General features: G+C 49.4%; 6 protein-coding genes across 6 annotated transcripts; 4 read left to right on the top strand and 2 right to left on the bottom strand.

Annotated features, from left to right (window-relative positions):
• Nucleotides 1-679: 679 nt before the first annotated feature.
• CDV56_107628 (aspartate-semialdehyde dehydrogenase family protein) lies at nt 680-1,895 on the top strand (the record flags this gene model as incomplete). Its single annotated transcript, XM_026761247.1, has 3 exons — nt 680-707; nt 766-1,023; nt 1,090-1,895. 3 exons carry the CDS (start codon nt 680-682, stop codon nt 1,893-1,895), a joined length of 1,092 nt encoding a protein of 363 aa, XP_026614564.1.
• Nucleotides 1,896-2,240: 345 nt separating this feature from the next.
• CDV56_107696 (40S ribosomal protein eS4) lies at nt 2,241-3,403 on the top strand (the record flags this gene model as incomplete). Its single annotated transcript, XM_026761315.1, has 4 exons — nt 2,241-2,254; nt 2,409-2,831; nt 2,997-3,291; nt 3,350-3,403. The coding sequence occupies 4 exons, from the start codon at nt 2,241-2,243 to the stop codon at nt 3,401-3,403; spliced, it is 786 nt and encodes a 261-aa protein (XP_026614565.1).
• Nucleotides 3,404-8,348: 4,945 nt separating this feature from the next.
• CDV56_107905 (uncharacterized protein) lies at nt 8,349-10,002 on the top strand (the record flags this gene model as incomplete). Its single annotated transcript, XM_026761524.1, has 3 exons — nt 8,349-9,089; nt 9,150-9,644; nt 9,697-10,002. The coding sequence occupies 3 exons, from the start codon at nt 8,349-8,351 to the stop codon at nt 10,000-10,002; spliced, it is 1,542 nt and encodes a 513-aa protein (XP_026614566.1).
• A 435-nt stretch (nt 10,003-10,437) lies between these two features.
• CDV56_107978 (uncharacterized protein) lies at nt 10,438-10,972 on the bottom strand (the record flags this gene model as incomplete). The annotated part of the gene is made up of 2 exons (XM_026761597.1): nt 10,438-10,852; nt 10,911-10,972. The coding sequence occupies 2 exons, from the start codon at nt 10,970-10,972 to the stop codon at nt 10,438-10,440; spliced, it is 477 nt and encodes a 158-aa protein (XP_026614567.1).
• A 591-nt stretch (nt 10,973-11,563) lies between these two features.
• CDV56_108018 (telomere repeat binding factor family protein) lies at nt 11,564-13,605 on the top strand (the record flags this gene model as incomplete). Its single annotated transcript, XM_026761637.1, has 3 exons — nt 11,564-12,597; nt 12,658-12,687; nt 12,738-13,605. 3 exons carry the CDS (start codon nt 11,564-11,566, stop codon nt 13,603-13,605), a joined length of 1,932 nt encoding a protein of 643 aa, XP_026614568.1.
• Nucleotides 13,606-14,602: 997 nt separating this feature from the next.
• CDV56_108119 (sorting nexin-3) lies at nt 14,603-17,188 on the bottom strand (the record flags this gene model as incomplete). The annotated part of the gene is made up of 5 exons (XM_026761738.1): nt 14,603-14,631; nt 14,725-15,046; nt 15,181-15,401; nt 16,109-16,523; nt 16,583-17,188. 5 exons carry the CDS (start codon nt 17,186-17,188, stop codon nt 14,603-14,605), a joined length of 1,593 nt encoding a protein of 530 aa, XP_026614569.1.
• Between the last annotated feature and the right edge of the window lie 1,053 nt (nt 17,189-18,241).

The raw sequence follows: 18,241 nt of genomic DNA on the forward strand, positions 1-18,241 counted from the left end.
CATTTAGGGCGATGATAGCATAGACCTTGCGTACCCACATTGGCTGAGTCCAATGAATTATGAGACAAAAATCTTTATACACATGATGTAAATAAGAGCAAGCGATATATACATATGACCCGAAATCATAATATCTTAGGTTGTCTCCATTCGGTCAATCTCGACGTTGATGGAAACTTATTGAATTCATCCAATCGTATTGCTGGATTTCGCTGGCCATTCCGCAGTTGATGAGTGCTGACTCATTGCGGGGCTTAGCGTGGGATGGGAGAAGCGATATCGCAGTCTGCAGAGAGGTAGATATTGTTGCCATAAGCGTCTCTCCTCAACCTTTTGGTGAGCATTTTTTTCCAAAGGTAAGTTGATATATTTCCTGTGTGTAGGATTGCTCTTGTGTCGCGTTTGTCCAAGGAGATATCATGTCCGTCGCTTGAAGGAGTGGACAATGGAGACTTTGCGCCTGCGGGACACTGAATTCTAGATGAAGGCTTTTCGAGCCATACATTTAGATTTGCCTGCTTTGCCCAAGACTTTGCCTGTTGTTCGGTTTCTTTGCATGCCTTGACGGATGATGGACTTCTCAACTTTGGAGTTTAGTTTATCCCTATTGTATCCAGCCAATTGACTCGAAAACCAGGTCGACTGAGCCGTACTTCAATCCTGATCACTTTCAATCAAGATGGCATCATATCCCAAGAAGAAGTGCGGTATGGACATATCATTCAGTCAATGCCTCCCCTAAATCCATTACTCACAGCACGACAGGTGTCCTGGGCGCCACCGGTTCGGTCGGCCAACGATTCATCCTCCTCCTCGCGGACCACCCTTTCCTGGAACTGTACGCCATTGGCGCATCGAATCGCTCGGCCGGCAAGAAATACAAGGATGCTGTCAGATGGAAGCAGACTACGGCTATGTCTGAGAGGCTTAGCAATCTCGTCCTGCGCGATTGCAGGGCTGATCAGTTCAGCGACTGTGACCTTGTCTTCTCGGGGCTCAACAGCGATGTTGCTGGTGAAATTGGTACGTGATACTATTATCTCGAGATTAAAGTGCGACGGACCGCCGCTGATACCGTTGCCCCCGCAGAAATGGAATTCATCAAGGCCGAAATCCCTGTCTTCTCCAACGCCAAGAACTATCGCAGGCACCCCCTTGTTCCTCTCGTCGTCCCTACAGTTAACCCCCATCACTTGGATCTCATCCCTCACCAAAGGAAAGAGTTCGGCCTGAAGAAGGGTTTCTTGGTTTGCAACTCTAACTGCGCTGTGATTGGCGTTGTCATTCCTTTCGCCGCTCTTCAAGCCAAGTTTGGTCCTGTCGAGGATGTGGAAGTTTTCACCGAACAGGCCGTGTCTGGCGCTGGCTACCCTGGTGTTCCCAGCATGGACATCATGGACAACGTTATCCCCTATATCAGTGGTGAAGAGGACAAGCTTGAGAATGAAGCCCAAAAGATTCTGGGTTCTCTGAACGCAGATGCCACTGCCTTCGACGAGCAAAAGGGGCTCACGGTTGGGGCCACCTGCACTCGCGTTGGTGTTACGGATGGCCACATGGCTTTCGTTTCATTGCGCTTCAAGAACCGCCCCGGACCCAGCGCGGAAGAAGTCAAGCAGGCTATGCGAGAATACCAATCCGAGGCCCAGAAGCTTGGTTGCCCTTCAGCTCCTCAAGAGGCGATCAGGGTTTTCGATGAGCCTGACAGACCTCAGCCCAGGCTCGACCGGGATATCTCCAGGGGATACACTGTAAGTGTGGGACGTGTTCGTGAAGCAGCACCGGGCAGCCACTTTGACCTGAGATTCGCTGCACTCTCTCACAACACCGTCATTGGAGCCGCAGGATCGTCCATCCTTAACGCCGAGGTTGCAGTCATCAAGGGCTACATTTAGATTTGTGCAGACTTCTAGAAAAAATTTGTTGTATAGCGATTTGAAGACATAAAATACCAATTTCAGTTTTCTAGGGATTTGCCGACGAAATTAATTGGAGTCGCTTGACCTCTAAATAACTACGAAAATATGAAACTATATGAATTATATAAGCAGATGCATAAGACTTGATCTAATGCAGGTGAGTCTAAATTGGGAATAGCGCTAGGGCTCCTCCCACAAGCATGATCCGCTAAGCGAATTTCGTGAGTGGAGCGGATATCACCACTTCTTGACTTTGACTTTGGTTTTTTCTTCTGTGACACTTCGACAAATAACCGGGTTCAAGTCGACAAAGCAGTCAAGATGCCTCGCGGACCGTGAGTTACAAACCATGATAATTTCGTATCGGTTCGCAAGCTGCGACAATGTTTCGGACAGTGGAGTTCTTCTCGCGAAACAAGGAGCAATACTTGCAACGACCGAGTTCTGAATTGAAGAGCTTGAGACTGACCATGATCTTGATTCCTATAGTAAGAAGCACCAGAAGCGCCTCAGTGCGCCCTCGCACTGGCTCCTGGACAAAATGTCCGGAACCTATGCCCCCAAGGCCTCCCCCGGTCCTCACAAGCTCCGGGACTGCCTCCCCCTGATCGTCTTCATCCGCAACCGTCTCAAGTACGCCCTGAACGGCCGTGAGACCAAGGCCATCATGATGCAGCGTCTGATCAAGGTCGACGGCAAGGTCCGCACTGACCCTACCTACCCCGCTGGTTTCATGGACGTCATCGGCATCGAGAAGACCGGCGAGAACTTCCGTCTCATCTACGACACCAAGGGTCGTTTCACCGTCCACCGTATCCAGGCTGAGGAGGCCGAGTACAAGCTCTGCAAGGTCAAGAAGGTTCAGCTTGGCAAGGGCGGGATCCCATTCTTGGTTACGCACGATGCGAGAACGTGAGTGAAATGCTCTCTACAAGTTCCGCGTCATTCAGTCGTTGGACCAAGCTTTGGTTGATCGGCGGAGGACGAGAGGACTTGGATATCCCCGAATCCTTCCTTGCTGGAAACAGTAAGAGGTTGAACATTTGGTGCAGTTTGTGCTGACCGAGATGAATCTAGCATCCGCTACCCCGACCCTGCCATCAAGGTCAACGACACCGTGAAGGTTGACATTGCCACTGGCAAGATCACCGAGTTTGTCCGCTTCGACACTGGTGTTGTCTGCATGGTCACCGGCGGTCGTAACATGGGTCGTGTTGGTGTCATCACTCACCGTGAGCGCCACGATGGAGGTTTCAACATCGTCCACATCAAGGACGCTATTGACAACTCCTTCGCCACCCGTGAGTCCAACGTCTTCGTCATTGGACAGGAGAAGCCCTGGATCTCTCTGCCCAAGGGCAAGGGTGTCAAGGTACGAGATTACAGCTCCAAAATATCATCCCATGCGCATCTGCTAACAATCAATCTAGCTCACCATTGCTGAGGAGCGTGACCGCCGCCGTGCCTACGCTCTCGCCAACTAAATGTGAGTGTGGTAAGTGCCATTGGTGACGGACATAATAAAAAAGCCTTCAATAATCCGCTGGGGCGTCGACGTCTTGTCTTGCTTTGTGGCCTGTACGATGCCGGTTCATGAGACGATTCTATGATGCGTAACATGAAAAAGAAGAAAAGTTTGTCTCAATACGCATTCAAGGGATCTGATGGTTCATCCGCCATCAGATCCAGACTTCTTGTAGGATCGATCTATAGCAAAACAGGAACGGAGTGTCTCACTGTTCTTTGATATGATACCTATGATTTGTTCTTTTTCGAGCGCTGTCTAAGTCTGATTCCCTTTCATTCCCTGCTGTCTAGCTCATGCACCTTAAACTTGTAGGTAGTTTTCCCTGGTAATCCCCGAGCGACGATCTAGGCAGCGGACTAGTAGTAGCGTCAAGACGGCCGTAGCCTGATTCCATATCCTTCACAAACCATCCAGAAGCAAGCGTCGAAATCTATCTAGGTGCGCCACGCATGCTGGAGGACTGAGAGCAATACCGTCAAGCGAATCTGGGCTTGCATTAGGCAGGCCCAACCATGGCGAAGTGGCATTGCTTTTATCTCCCCAACCTTGTATCTATATACCTCTCACATTTGTCTGTGGTCCGCATGGGGTAATCTACATGGACGCAGACGCGAAGATCTCAGTAGCTAGCATGTGATTTTGTTACCATATAAATAAGAAACAGATTCTGAGCGCGATTCTAGCAAGTGCATTTCCTGTTCAAGAGTATCAGTGTCTTGTACGTGAGCTTTTCATTCATTAAATTCTTCATCCAGCACATATGAAGACACTCCTTTTTAAGCTTACGTCCTGGGATATATTCCGAACTCATACCAAAAGTAATTACAAAGAAGAGGGAGAAAGAACAAAAGAGTTGACTCAAAAGTCATGCCTCGGAATCAGTGAACGCAGAATCAAGCCCGCATCACTCGGTTTTAGCACTAAGTGACCAGTCAATCGAGCCGGGCGATCTCATCTGGCTTTCCAGGTGTGCCGTCGCAACTGGATAGTCAGGTAATGGGCCAATCCAAGGCTGCAAGCTAACCATTAAAAAATCTAGCATCTTTGAATCCCAACCGTAACTAGTAGTGATCGATCGAAACCAGAGGATGCGTTGAGAAGTGAGTGGGTTGTCGACGGCGAATCCTGATGTTAATTGAATGATTTGATTTAAACGTTTGGCCGCAATTAGTACCTCTCTATGCTCGATATTATTGCTGGATGCACTCAAGTGCGAGAGCTCATTATGAGAGAGGGACATGCATGATGCTGGGACAAGGGTTGTCTAGCAACAATATCAGCGCGGCAATAATACAAGGATGGCAGCATCCATCATCCTGGTCAATATGTGTCTAAGCTATGATATGGAAGTACTCCGTACAGCCCTGCACTGTACGTGTAAACACCGGATCCAGGCCACACTCTCCCCCCGTGTCTTCAGCAGTACTCCGTACTCCGTACTCATTGAGAATTACTTGCAGTGGGCGTGTTTCTCTAGCCGTTGATGCTACTGCAGCCCACATCTTCAAAGGAGCATGTCCGTGACGAATGATCTCTTTTCCGATCTCTTCTTCCTCTTAGTCTCTGACTCGAAGAGCGGAAATCTTGCAACGACTAATTACACAGCCATTCATCAATCGTCGCCGACCAATCCATCATGCCAGAATCCACCAAAAAGGCAATACAGAAGGACCAAACGTCACACAGGCTAGATGAAATCCTCGTAATATTTTTTTCCTCTGAAGTTGCCATCCGTGATCGCGGACGTGAGGAAGGCGATGTGCAGAGATGATTTCTGAATAATTTCGTGCAACGAAGAGAGCCACTAGAGCCAAAACCTTACTACAGGGTCACCTCCGATGCCATGGTCCGATTTAGTTCGGTAGTCTTAGGGTGGATAGGTAACTTTGGGTCAGCGCTAATTCGAGATGGACAAGATCCTTTTGGCGGACGCTCCGATGACTTGGTCGCTTAAGAAGTTGAGTTTGATGATACTGTAGTAGTATCCCTCTGCGCTACGGGAAATAATGTCAAGGAGTCGAGGGCACGGGAGGACTTGAGATCCACAACGCCAGGCTCCTTTCTCCTCGCCAGTTGCCAACCACCATCAAGAGCGGCGCTACTAACCATTATTACATCCACACAAAATATTCAAACTCTTGCTGATTGATGAGACGTTCCGGGGTTTGGTTGGATGATCGTCACATGGAATCCTCGTTGATTTTTTGCTTTCCATGACACCAGTTCGACGTGTCTTCTGGTGGGTTTCCCAACTCGAGGGCTAGTCTGGCTAGAGCTCAGATTTCCAGACTCTTTGAATGAAGCCAGAACCCAAGCCGCCCTCAGAACCCATACAATACTCAGTAGTCGCCTCCATGTTCACACAGAAACAGCTTCGCGACATTGGTGACGGGTACATGGCAAGCTAGCTGGGAGCAGCCCTGTGGGCTCCCAGTGTCGATCTAGTTGCCCAACCGTGGACAAACATCAAGGCATGTATCGCAAACTTAAGCTGTATGGTCATCTGTCGACATCTACTTGTACGTAGTTATACCTGTCCATGACATATGACGTTGATTGCATCGACTTCTAAAGGAGGGGAAATTACAGTAGCTGAATGGTACCGACACAGGTATCTAGCACCAACACTAATTGGATGGTACTCGCAACTATCTAAGTACCTAGAGTCCTAGAGTAGCAAGGCAATCTCCGCACTGCCGTAAGTCCATCAAGGATCCACGGACTGTAACTTGGAACCGAATTCGGATCGACACGGCCCCGACCGACACCAGTTCCAGAGTTCCAGAGTTCCAGAGTCCAGACTAGCTTGAGTTTCATCCTATCTGGAGAAATATCGGAGTCATTCCAAGACTCAATGCAGTCGAATAGGTGACCGCGTATCTGGATTGCAGTGGCGTTCCATGGTTATGGTCTGGCAAAGCGTCCTACAAAGCTTTATCACTCGTCCAGCATCACCATCATCTGCGTTCTACTGTACAGCTGTCGAGCTGAAAGAATGGTGTCTTAGGGCATGTCTAATGTTGTACTCCAGTCTCCGTACATTCTATGCTCCATAGTTGTAACGTTCACCGTCTGGAGAGACGGTGGCGAGTGCTCCTGTGGAGTACATTTTCAGCTCCGTCCATGAGACATGCCGTCAATTTGCTCTTGATCACGCTTGATCCATGGTTCTCATTGCTTTCGGTCATCTCCATGGGCGCTTCAGAGGCGAGAATTCAGGTGATTGTGTGTTTCCTTACTAGATTGAGAGAGCCACACCGCTACAGACTACAGTATGGCCCAATGTCCCAGAAGCAGTGACCCAAGGGAGCACACCCGGGCCGCATCGAGTACGTACATGGCCGATGGCGCACAGGCGGAATCTTCTAGGTTGACTGGTGTATCATTCTTGGGCATGCGATGACAGAACAGAGTATAACGACAGCATTATTGGTTCCTGACCGCTTCTCTCTCTCTCTCTCTCTCTCCCCCTCCCTCCTTTCCTCCATCGAAGTTTTATTACTGATTAAATGATTGATAGGACTAGTTAACAGATTACCAACTGGGCCGTCGCGGGCCACCAATTCCAACGGCGGGATGCAGTTCGATCCCAGCCAGGTACGTCGAATCCACCTTTGAATAATTGTTTGGTAATTTGATAATTGTGGGGAATAATGGAGGAAGATTCGCTGTTCGCCCTCGATTTCTATTGGAAATTCGGCATTTTGTGTTGATACTGTTTCCGCTCCCAAACCGATTCCCAGCTCTGTGGTTCGATAAAACGGTCTCTGCTCTCTCCTTCAGGTACCAATGAAACCGGGCGGCTTGGGTGCCTGGCACTGGCAGTCCTAAGTCGACGATAATAATATGATATCTTTTCGTATTAAAAGCTACCTATTATTTGATCAGCGGTGGCTACTGGCCAGCCCCCCTTTCATCCAGTCACTGCATCACTATGGAGTCAAAACACGAATATTCGATGGATTAGTCTATCTAATAATACTCCCGAGTCCCCGACCTCAATCACATCCGGTACTCCGTATCGTAGACTATCTACCTAAACAGATAGTCTAATATTTTAGCAGTCAATCATTACTCCCATGTGAACGTTCCGCCTCCCTCCTTCAAGGCTAACCTGGCTCCTGGGACCCAGTAATTTGGATATGGATCAGCTCCTTTCGCCCTTCGCCATGCGCCACTTTGCCGCCATGCCTCTCTGTCCTACAGGCCTGAAGCTCTAAGAACTGTTTAATAGTCTTTTTCGCCAATGGCCAAGGAATCAAGAGACCCATATGCTTTCCTCGTGATTTGTATAACGTGGCAAAAGGTTGCAGATTCTAGTAGTAACTATGCTTTCTGAGACGACAGCCTCAAGCGCTGGCCCCTGGGGAAATAAGAAAAGAACAGGAGAGAAAAAAGAAGAAGGAGGAGAAAAGGACAAACCCACAGCTGAAGAAAAGGAAATTGAAGCTCTTAGCAATAATAATAATAAAAGTCTCCATTCCACTTTTCCCACTACAACGACGGTATTGTTCCCCATAGCTGCCTTGGCTTGTCACCAGTTGCTTCCTCCCTCTCGTCGGTCTTTTTGTCTTCACTTGCATAGTTTTTTCTTTTTCTTCTCTTCTCTTTTCTTTTTCTTTTCTTGAACTTTATCCTACTACGGGGCATCCCGTATCATTCATGCCATTCCCGCTCATAGACTGCTTTGATCAACAAAGATTCCAAGTTGCTTTTCTCCTCCTCAAGCCTCTCCGACTGCTGGGGTTTGGACCTGTGAAGACAGGACCTACCTGCAGCCTTTGAGCCCATGTCAGCTTGACAATACGCAACATCTCGCTCAGAAACATCAAAGGTAGCAAGATACGGTATCAGCCCCTGCATGCTTTCGAGGTAATTGATATGGTTCTCAGACTTCTGAGATGTACTCCGCCGGTGCCTACGAAGAAGCAGCTTTTGAGCCGTCACCTGGGATAATAGCGACCTCGTCAGACAACAGCTCTCTCCTCTTATCAAGTGCAGAGACCGACATGTCCCGGTATTCGCCCGGTTATGCAGTGGGGGAAGCAAGCAACGTGACATACATGCCAGAGCAATCCAGTTATCCGTCCTTGTTCCGTTCAGACTCTGAGCTCCCACCATTCTTCGTACCCTACCGCTGGTGGGAAGACGAAGCCACTACGGTGCTCTGGGCGTTTGACGTGCAAGAGATTAAGCGCGTGATCCGCTATGGGCTCTTTCGTGATCCTAATCTCCCCCGCACCTCGCTGCAAAGCCGCAATGCAACCACGATTGACACCTTTTTGCTCTCACTTGTCGAACCACATGAGAGATTCCTTCTTGCCAACCTGTCTCATATTCAAAAGGTGGAAGAGATTCTTCGCCGGTCAACGATTAGCAGCCCTCCTTCTGTTCCCTGGCGTTGGTTGCCCTCACAGAGGGATCGAGACCTAGATCCTCGCGCATTGGCAAGGGACATTGACGCGGAGAGTCATCTTCACTTCAAGCGCATTTCTTTTGAGGAGCTTGTCCGTTACTCCTTGGGGTACCCAGCGGCCTCCGTTGACTGGTTCCTACAACAGCACACTGCCTTTTACATCCATCTTTTGAACTATCTCAATGCATTTCCCGAGGAAGTAGCACGGTATACCGAGGTTGAGAAGGTCGGTGGCCTTTCCACGCGTGATGAGGTTGTAGAGTCTTATTACTGACACTCTGCACAGCATCTCCGAAGCCGAAGCCCCTTTGCCCATCGTGCCTTGGTTCAATGCTTGCTCACTATGCAGTCTCAGACCGGGTTGGATGTTCCGCTAGCCTCGAGTCAAACGCCAGCGTTCGAATTTATAGCCGCGCCTATTCAGGGCCTATTTCAAGATTCCCCTCCCAGCCTTACCTCCATCCTCAAGGTACTCTTCGTCCTTGGGGTGCGCTTCCAGCAAGCGTACGTGCATGCACGGGAAATGAACTGGGTTCAGCCCTTCAATACCAGCGTATGTTTCTTGGACGACCTCTTGGCCTCGACATCAGCCGTGGACTTCGCGCGAACCCTGACGAATATCGATGAGGGACATTTCTCAAAGCTGACGCCTTCATTAATGGCTGAGGAGAGTTCCGTAGCAATACGCTTGGTTGAGGAATGGGAGCTGTTAAGCACAGCCGCGTGGGAATGCTGCTCAGCCTTGCCAGATCTGGTACCATATTTGCAGGAATGTGCGGAGGTGCGTGAGGGCCTATTGTTGCCAAACCCCTCAATACTGACTGGTGAAATAGGCTCTCCTCGTCACTCGCAATTATCACTCATTTACCGCTGTCCTCAGTGGTCTGCAGAAGTACAGCATCACAGATCTGACGATTACCAATACCAAAAACACCACGAGTACAGTAGCTCTGAATCCAGTGCTACCCCCTAACTTAGTCTACCTGTTGAACCCCCTTCGGAATTATGCGGCCTATCGCCGGCAGTTTCAGGAGTTCCCAGGCATTCCATTTCTCTTCCCACACCTTCGGGAAATCAGACAGCACGGAGAGCCAGCGTTGCGCCAATTCTTCAACAACACGCAGATTCGAACATGCTAATGAACGAGTGCAGGTCGCTCATATGATATGAAGGCGTCTCTCGGTATAGGTATCGATGTTGAGGAAGGATAGTTTCTAATCTTTGGTCTATGGGACGATGACATTCGCATGTGATATATTTAGATTGATCATTGACATCATGTAGTTGGTAGGGATACAGTGATAATTACTGGATTCTGGATTGAGACCATAAATTGGCTATCGCATATACATTGCATTAATCGCGTATGTAGCAGCCTCATTCTCAAGTCTCTTTCAAGACTTTCAATTCGAGGTGATCAAAGGGGAGCTGTCATAATCCCGCCGTCGCCTCTCTTTCACTGATATGATTCCACATAGTGCATCAAGTCCCTCAAAATCGTCGAGTCTAGTTCATGCAGCACCTCGCAAGAACATTGCAAGCGATACATCATCCCTGCCGACCCTCAACCTGTCTCAAGCCTTCTTCCTCTCGATCTTGTTTGCTGGCACTCTCGCCTCTCCAAACAATCCCACCAGATAAGCAATTCGGTTGATCATCAGAAAGCCCGTGATACCGACATTCCCCCAGGTCAAAACATTCCAATTCACAACGTCGACAAATCTGTCATGGCCCATACAGCAGTACGTCACGTAGATGTGGCCCACATCCGCGACGGCCAGAGCATAGAGGTAGTTACGCAGCACCCTGGGCTCGGTGGTCGAGTAGCAGATTCCGATCCCTAGGATACTGAGGAGACCGTAGAGGTTGGCTAGCTGGAAGGCGAGGGCTGCGCTGGTTGGGTGGATGGAATCCGGGCCGGTGAGACCAGGAACCTGATCCGTTATGAACGATTTGAGGTCCCAGAAGGGGAGGGCCCAGCCCCCGATGCTGTGTCTGTTAGTTAATTGCCTTGGAATGGAACATGTGGGCGAGAGTCAGGGCGTACAGGGTGATTGGCTCTATGACGGCAAAGAGGATGTGCGGCCAGGTTGGGAAGATAGTGGACATTGTCAGACTTGATGGATCGTTTTCTTGGCTTGGAACTGGACAGACTTGATTCTGAAGATGCAAGATATGATGAAATCGACTATGCAACTCTGTAGGAGAGATGAAGCTATTGGTTGTTGTTTACTAAGAGGGGGTAGAGAAGAAGTAGGTCGATATGAGCTGATCCTCAGGTGTTAGTACTCATCATCAGCCTAATGCCCCTTATTCAGAACAGTGAATACACATCCTGTCTTCCACTGATCAGTGAACTGTCCTCTATCTACGCTCTGCAACTGAATCATCTTCATTCCCGTGAAGTAATTAATATCCAAGTTCCTTGAGAAAACCAAAAGATCTAGATTCCCAATAGCCCGTGATGGCGGCCTTAGTCATCTGCATCAAAAACCGGAACTGCGCTTTTGGCACGACATTCCGCCCGTAATGCTGCCTTGGATTCCATCATGATCCCATCAGGATTTCGGCCAGCTCTTTTAACCTGCTTTTCTGCTCTTGATGGTCCCTAGGTCTCCAATGCGTATCATCGCAATGGACTGCGCAGCGACTTTTGGATGTTCCGTGATGTCCGCCATCTCTCTGTGACCTGCCTTTCGGATGGCACGAATCCCAACAATGGATACCAACGGCACTTTATCTCGACCTCTCGATGAGTCTCTGTTTCGCGAACTTCCACAGCTCCAGAGTCTCCGCATTGCTCCTCTCCGTCAGCCAGTCTCTTCCCGTCTGCTGAGCGTTCCGTCACCTCTCGAACCGAGTGCCAGTGGAATCCGCGAGCCCAATGCCGGCACCAAGTCCAACACGCCTGGCGCAAATCTGCCCGCCAACCTCCCTACTCTTACGGAGTTCTTGAACGCCGCCCAGTCAAAAAAGAACGATCATGCGGTGGACTCGCTTCTGAGCTTGGAGCCTCCTCCAAAAACCATATTACCGGCCTTTGTCAATCTACGAGCTCTGGAACGATTTCCTTATTCCTCGTTCGACGATGACTCTTTGGCTCGCAAGCGTCGCCGTTTAGATGTCCAGACGGATTCCTTCGGAGAACATTTGCAGCTTCCGATCCCTCAGGCGCAGAAAGAACAGCGACCTCCGCCATTTGGACCTTTTGCGATCCTCAATGGACTGAATGAACCGCCCCCCAACGCTGCTCTCCTGCCTCCTATCGAACCTGGCTCCATCACGCAACTGCTCACCAAACCATCGCGGGATGCCGCTGTTGTTGAGTCCGCTACATTGACTGCTATTACAACGACGGTTACTCAGACAGCTGAACGGAGGGAAGGGAGAATCGAGGATATCCTTGACTCCCCGATCGATGACAAGACTGCCAGCGCTGACCAAGCCCCTGTGAAAGCACACTCTCCAGTGAACGGGGTGACTGTTGATCGACCCGAGGGCGAAATTGAAAAGTCCGAATCCGATAAGACTCCTACTCCGCCTACGGATGATGTCGAGCCACTTTCTCCAAAGACGAGGGGCCGCTCCCGCAAGAACCTTCGCAAATGGACTGAGGAGGAGACGACCGCATTACTTCGTGGGGTGGTCAAGTGCGGTATCGGTAACTGGACGGCTATCTTGGCGCAGCCAGAACTGAAATTCAACAAACGAAGTGCTTCAAATTTGAAAGACAGGTATGGTGTGAACGCGGTCTTCAATAAGCCGAGAGCTAACATTGACTTTTACATCGTCAGGTTCCGGGTTTGTTGTCCCTGGGCATATCGGTGAGTTTCTACCTTGCCATTCTTCAGTTTCAGCCTCTAAATTTGTATAGCGCTGCCGACCCGAACGAGGCCACAAAGCAGTTGCACGATACGCTGGCCAATGCACTCCTCAGGGCTGAGACGGAAGGTTCCGATGGCACAGCTGGAAAGATTCTGCTTCCACAGCCAAGGCCAGCCAAAGTGGAGTCTCATAATTCCAATGGCGGCTCAATTGCCAGTGTGAACGAGTCATACTCGAACGGCTCATCCTCTGAAGCCGATAGCAAACCTTCAAAATCTCGCTCGAAATACGGGCCATCTTTCAAGGCCACACCTACTCTTTCAAATAGATCTAAATCCACTCTTGCCTCTCTCGGTATTCCAGAACCCCACTTTACCATGAAATCCCGGCGTCGCTCCCGCCGCCCATTCACAGTCGCTGAAGACGAAGCTTTGCTCAAAGGATATGCCGTTCACGGATTCCAATGGACACTCATCCAGCAAGATAAACGCTTGAACCTTAGCCACCGGAAGGCAACTGATCTTCGAGACCGATTTCGCACTAAGTTTCCTCACGCGTATCGGGACGGAGGCTCCGTCAATGGTAGATCATTGCATAGCCAGAGTCATGGTGTAGGCCTGGCGGATACAAAGAAAGCGCCTCCCATAAAACCCAACACACAAGCCACTCGGCAATCCACGTCCTCCGCACGAGGCGGTAGAACTGATTTGGCAGATCAAGTCTCCTTGGGACCTATTGATCCGGCCCTTTCCCCCCCTGCTCCTCCGCAGGGTTTGCTCGAGGCGGCGGCGAATGCGCCAGCAGGAACTACAAGTCTGCATTTCCCGCTGGACGAGAACTCTTCGAACGCCCCAGGTGTGGATGCATCCTGGGCCGATAACACCCTTGCACCGATGGTCTGGGACGAGTTGGCCTAGTCCTACTTCCTCCATACGGGCCTTTCATTGACCTTCTTACTCTCGCTACCCGTTGTCTTTTAACCTCCTCACTTTCACACATTTCGCACATTTCACACACTCATTGCCGTTGCTGGCTTCTTTATTTCGGGCCCTTTTACGCTGTCGTTCTCGTTCTTTCCTTTCGACTCGTCTCGTCTCTTTTCTTTTTCTTATTGCGATCGCTTTGTTTTCGATCAAAACTATACCCCGCAGTACACGATGGTTTTGTTAAATTAATTTTTGCAACAGACCCTTTCATCCACGGCCGACTCAGCGTTGGCAGCAAAGGGAACAGGAAATGGAAATGGAAATGGAAAAAAAGGGAAAATGAAAAAGACTAAAAGAAACTAAACTTCTACCGGGGACGAGACAAATGATAATCCTCCGGAATCGAGATATTACTTCCTTTCCACCACTCAGAGAGATATTTCTAAGGCCTCGTAGACCTCGTTGACGTATGTGATTATCACAGCACTCCTTACTTGTGCGAGGGAAGGAATTAGAGTCGTGCATAGGAGAGTTCATATTGAGGCAAGTAAAAAACAGCGCTGAATTAGCGGAACCACGACGTTCGCCATGCTGTCAAGACGACGATCCACAACGTGACGCAAAAAAAAGTGCAGATGGGATATGTCAACCGGGTGCGATATACGGCAATAGTCAAAAGTGCAACAGCATGGAAACATACTGTCTCCGTACTGAAATATTCGCAAACAAAGAGATGCCATGCCCCCAAAGTGTCTCGAGCGCTGCTTTACACTTTTGCGCTTCTGCGCAACAAATCAAAGGTGGAATTCAACAGTCGTATGGGTCTTGGAAAAGGAAGGGAGAGAGGAAGCGTAGAGCGGAAATCGCAGAGCGAACATAACGTATATCTGAGACGCCGGTGGCCATTGGAAAGGCTGTGATGGAAGAAAAGAGAAGGACATGATCGAATTGGAAGATAACGAGGCGATCTTGACGCTGGAAGTATCGTTCACCAAGCATTGCGGTCCCAGTTTGGATCTACACAGCCGTTAGCTCTTTTCTTCGTAATTGACACCGCATTACGGCATGCATCCACATCCACGCCCACCAGACCAGAAGAAGACAACTCACCCTGTATAAAGCTCGCTAGTACCTTACTCCCCGTCTGCAAAAGCGGATGACCGGCAACGATCTGCAAGAACCGCTGCAACCCCTCCCGACGATGCTCGATTACGTCGTCGCTGAACCGGTTTGTGAACACTTTCCCCGGCAAGGGCGGGATCGTGACTCTCGTGCTCTCGCGCTCCAGGATATCGCGGAAGTATTCAAAGTCGGAGTACCGTCGGCGCACGACAGAGTGCTTCAGTTTGAAGGCGGGGATGTTTGTTCGGCAGACGATCTCGTACGAAGTGTACATGTTGCGGGATGTGCCATGGGTCTGGGGATTACGGACCTGGGTACGGTGCGAGGTTAGTCTCGAGCAGGATTGGATCATTCGAGGGTTGGATTGTGAATATGATAGATAGGGGACTTCTCGGTGACTCTGATGGACCGGGGTAGTTTTCGCATGGGAGTGTTGTTGCTTACCTCAATCTCGAGAAAGTTCTCGGGAGGCCCGTAGATCTCCTCAAATGTCTGTTGTCGCGATTCAGGGACGGCTTGCATTGTCGATGGCGGGGTGTCTTGTGCCCAAGGATGAATGGCAAAGACAAACGGGATGTTGGGTGGGGGGAAAGGACCGCGGGGAAGATGGATGTTGCGACTGGCCAGTAAAATAAGAGCACGATCGTTTACAGGGTGCGCGGACGCTCGAGGTAGTAAAGTGGACGTCTTGAGACTGTGGAGGTTCGTATGAGAAATTATCGCAGTTAAGAAGGGGAAGAAGTGGGAGAGAGTCTTCCTAGATTGCGTCAAGAATGCCTGGTTGATAGCAGATGGATCTTTGTGCTATTCATGGCCCATCCTTGTCTTCTTCTAGACCATTCTGGGTAAAGTGACGAGTGACAGCTCGCATTATCATTGATCCGTTATCGACGTTCTTATCTATCGCTTATCGAGACGCACCTGTTTCTTCACAAGAGTCAAGCGTGTTACCTACATATTGAGAACTTCGGATGTTGGATAGTGCTATCTCTATATCGACCAGCTATGAAGGTTGTACAGGACTTCAGGCGCCTTGTACAGAAGCATTGACAGGAAGCGGAACTCTGTAAAGCATTGTCTGTCACGTGTTGGTGGCCATGAGGGATGAACAGACTACAAATGTACAATGGAACAAGTAAAGTTAGACTTGAGTGCAAGGAAAATACGAATGGTTAGACAGAGGTGATATCCTGTCGGGGGCTACCTGACTACGAATGCCTAGCCAAAATGAAAACTGAGCACCAGAAATGAATTTTCCAGAAGCCAATTCCATCCAACTGCAGCTCCTTGTAGCACAGAGACGCATCGTCGATTCTCGAAACCAGTTGCCGGAGAGCTTATTCGCAGATAGTGTGCCACTCATCTCTCATACTCCAAGCGTCCCGCGGCGCTCGAGCCTCATTCTTGTCGGACGTGCGATGACCCCAGAAGTGACAGTCAATGTAGTCGGTATACATGTCAGGCACGTTGCTGAATGTCCCCTCGATCTCTCCATTTCCCAGAAACCTCATCTCGCCAGTACAGCTGGGATCCGCATAAACCTCGCCGCTTACCTGATCAACACCGCGCCATTTGAAGAAGCAGCCACCTTCGCTTGAAGAAGTCACTTGGTAAGGACGCTGCGGCATAAAGAGAATGCCTTCCAGTTCACCGATCTGAAATTCACCCCAGATGCTCGTCCTGTCCAGACAGAGGATCATTCCTGAATTGCGAGTGTTGACTTCTTGCGAGTCGATCTTGTATGATCCGTTAAGAAGACCGAGCGATATCCGTTGCGTTTGAGGAATCTAGTTTCAGTGCGAAGTGTGAGCAGACTGTTAACTGAGCATACAGAAGGGAACATTACTTTGGAATCTCCTTTACTTATCTCTCCATAATTTGTCTGCGCTGGCTTCTCCCTGGGTTTCGCTTCCTTCCTCTGCTTCTCTTCAGTCTTGATTCGTTTCAAAGGGGGTTGACCCTTTCCATCGTGAGCGATCCCAAGGTTGACATTGATGTTCAAGCTAGGTCCTGCGGCCCTTGCAGCGGCCAGGATAGCAGCAAGGTCATTTTGGTCGATCGCGTCTTCAGAAGCAGTATTAGCTTTGCGTTTTGCTGGCTTGCGAGAAGTTTCCTTCGCTCTCTTCTGGTTCGCATCCCACTCCTGTTTCAGTTCTTTTTCCAGCCTTTGAATATGAGCAGGCACTTCGAGCGTGTCATGATTCAATGCATCTACAAGTCGCAACATCGCCGTGCCCTTGCGATCTGATGGCTGAAGACCATAGTGAAGGAGCTGAGCTCGGTACCAGTGAGCAGGTTGGTCTTGAACAGACGTTTTCGAGGAGGACGAGAAGAAAAAGGCCTTGAGTTCAGCTACGCTGTAGCGACGGTAGGGTTTGTTATTCGAGATAGCGTAGAATTCATGGTTGTAGTATTCAAACCCACCCCGGGTCACTGGAGGCGTGGGACTCATTTGGAATCGAAATTAGGGCTAGCGGTGAGACGAATGCTCGTATGGTCTGGGTTCTACCTCCGTTTGGAAGAGTCAAGAACTTGAGGAATAGGGGATAATGAAGGAATTGGTGGGGTGATCAAGCGAGCAATGGTCACGATGATGTATGGTTGCGTGAGTGAAGCATAACCCAACTTTCCATTCACCGAAGTTGTCTGCCAAACTCAGCTTAAGAACACAGCCTATGTGTTTTTCATCCTCTGTTGAACATCCAGAAAGTTTGTCAGCGTTGCGAGTACGGGCACAGGCTGACAGAACCTCATTCTCATACCTCGTTTTGGCGCCTGATGCTGATGATACTCATTATCTCTGCTAGTAGCTCAGTACCATAGATTGCCTTTGACTGAGATGTTTGAGACCTTGAATGACTGCCACAGTGGTTTCATGTGCTGATGTAACACCGGCTGAACACCAGTAATTGGTGGGTTGGTGTCTTAGAATCCATTGGCATCACTGCGCATGTCTTGAAGGGTAATCGACGCAGTGCTCAATACTGGAGCCTCCAAGGCTTCGCAGGTCCACGTTGACATACAAACAACTATGAGCGAAGAGCCATTCGATCCAGGGAGACCATGTCACTCAAAGAGACATATGAAAAAAGGAAATGAGAGACTTTCAATTTATCTAATACACCTTGGAAAAAGCTTGCAAACCCGCAGGAAATGAATAGCCAGATTCCCCAATAGACCGTTAGAGTAACGACAATTAACGAAGAGAAAAGAAAAGTAGACAGCCCAGCGCAAACGAAAAACTGATGAAGAAGACTTTGGTACAGATGAGTTTAACCATTAGGCTCAGATGCCACGCGAGAATAACAACGTATTGGGGCAAGAAAACAAACAGAAAAAAAAAAAAAAAAAAAAAAATACGGTAACCCGAGAAAAAAAACCAAAAACCACCGAACCCCCCTTCCCCTCATCCTAATCCACTCCCGCCCCCGCCGCCCCCGTCCGTCTGCTGAGCCTCGCTGGCCTACGGCGACTCAATAACAAGAACTCAACAGAATCAGACGCA

The sequence above is a fragment of the Aspergillus thermomutatus genome (assembly GCF_002237265.1).
Source record: "Aspergillus thermomutatus strain HMR AF 39 chromosome Unknown NODE_91, whole genome shotgun sequence".
NCBI lineage: Eukaryota > Fungi > Ascomycota > Eurotiomycetes > Eurotiales > Aspergillaceae > Aspergillus > Aspergillus thermomutatus.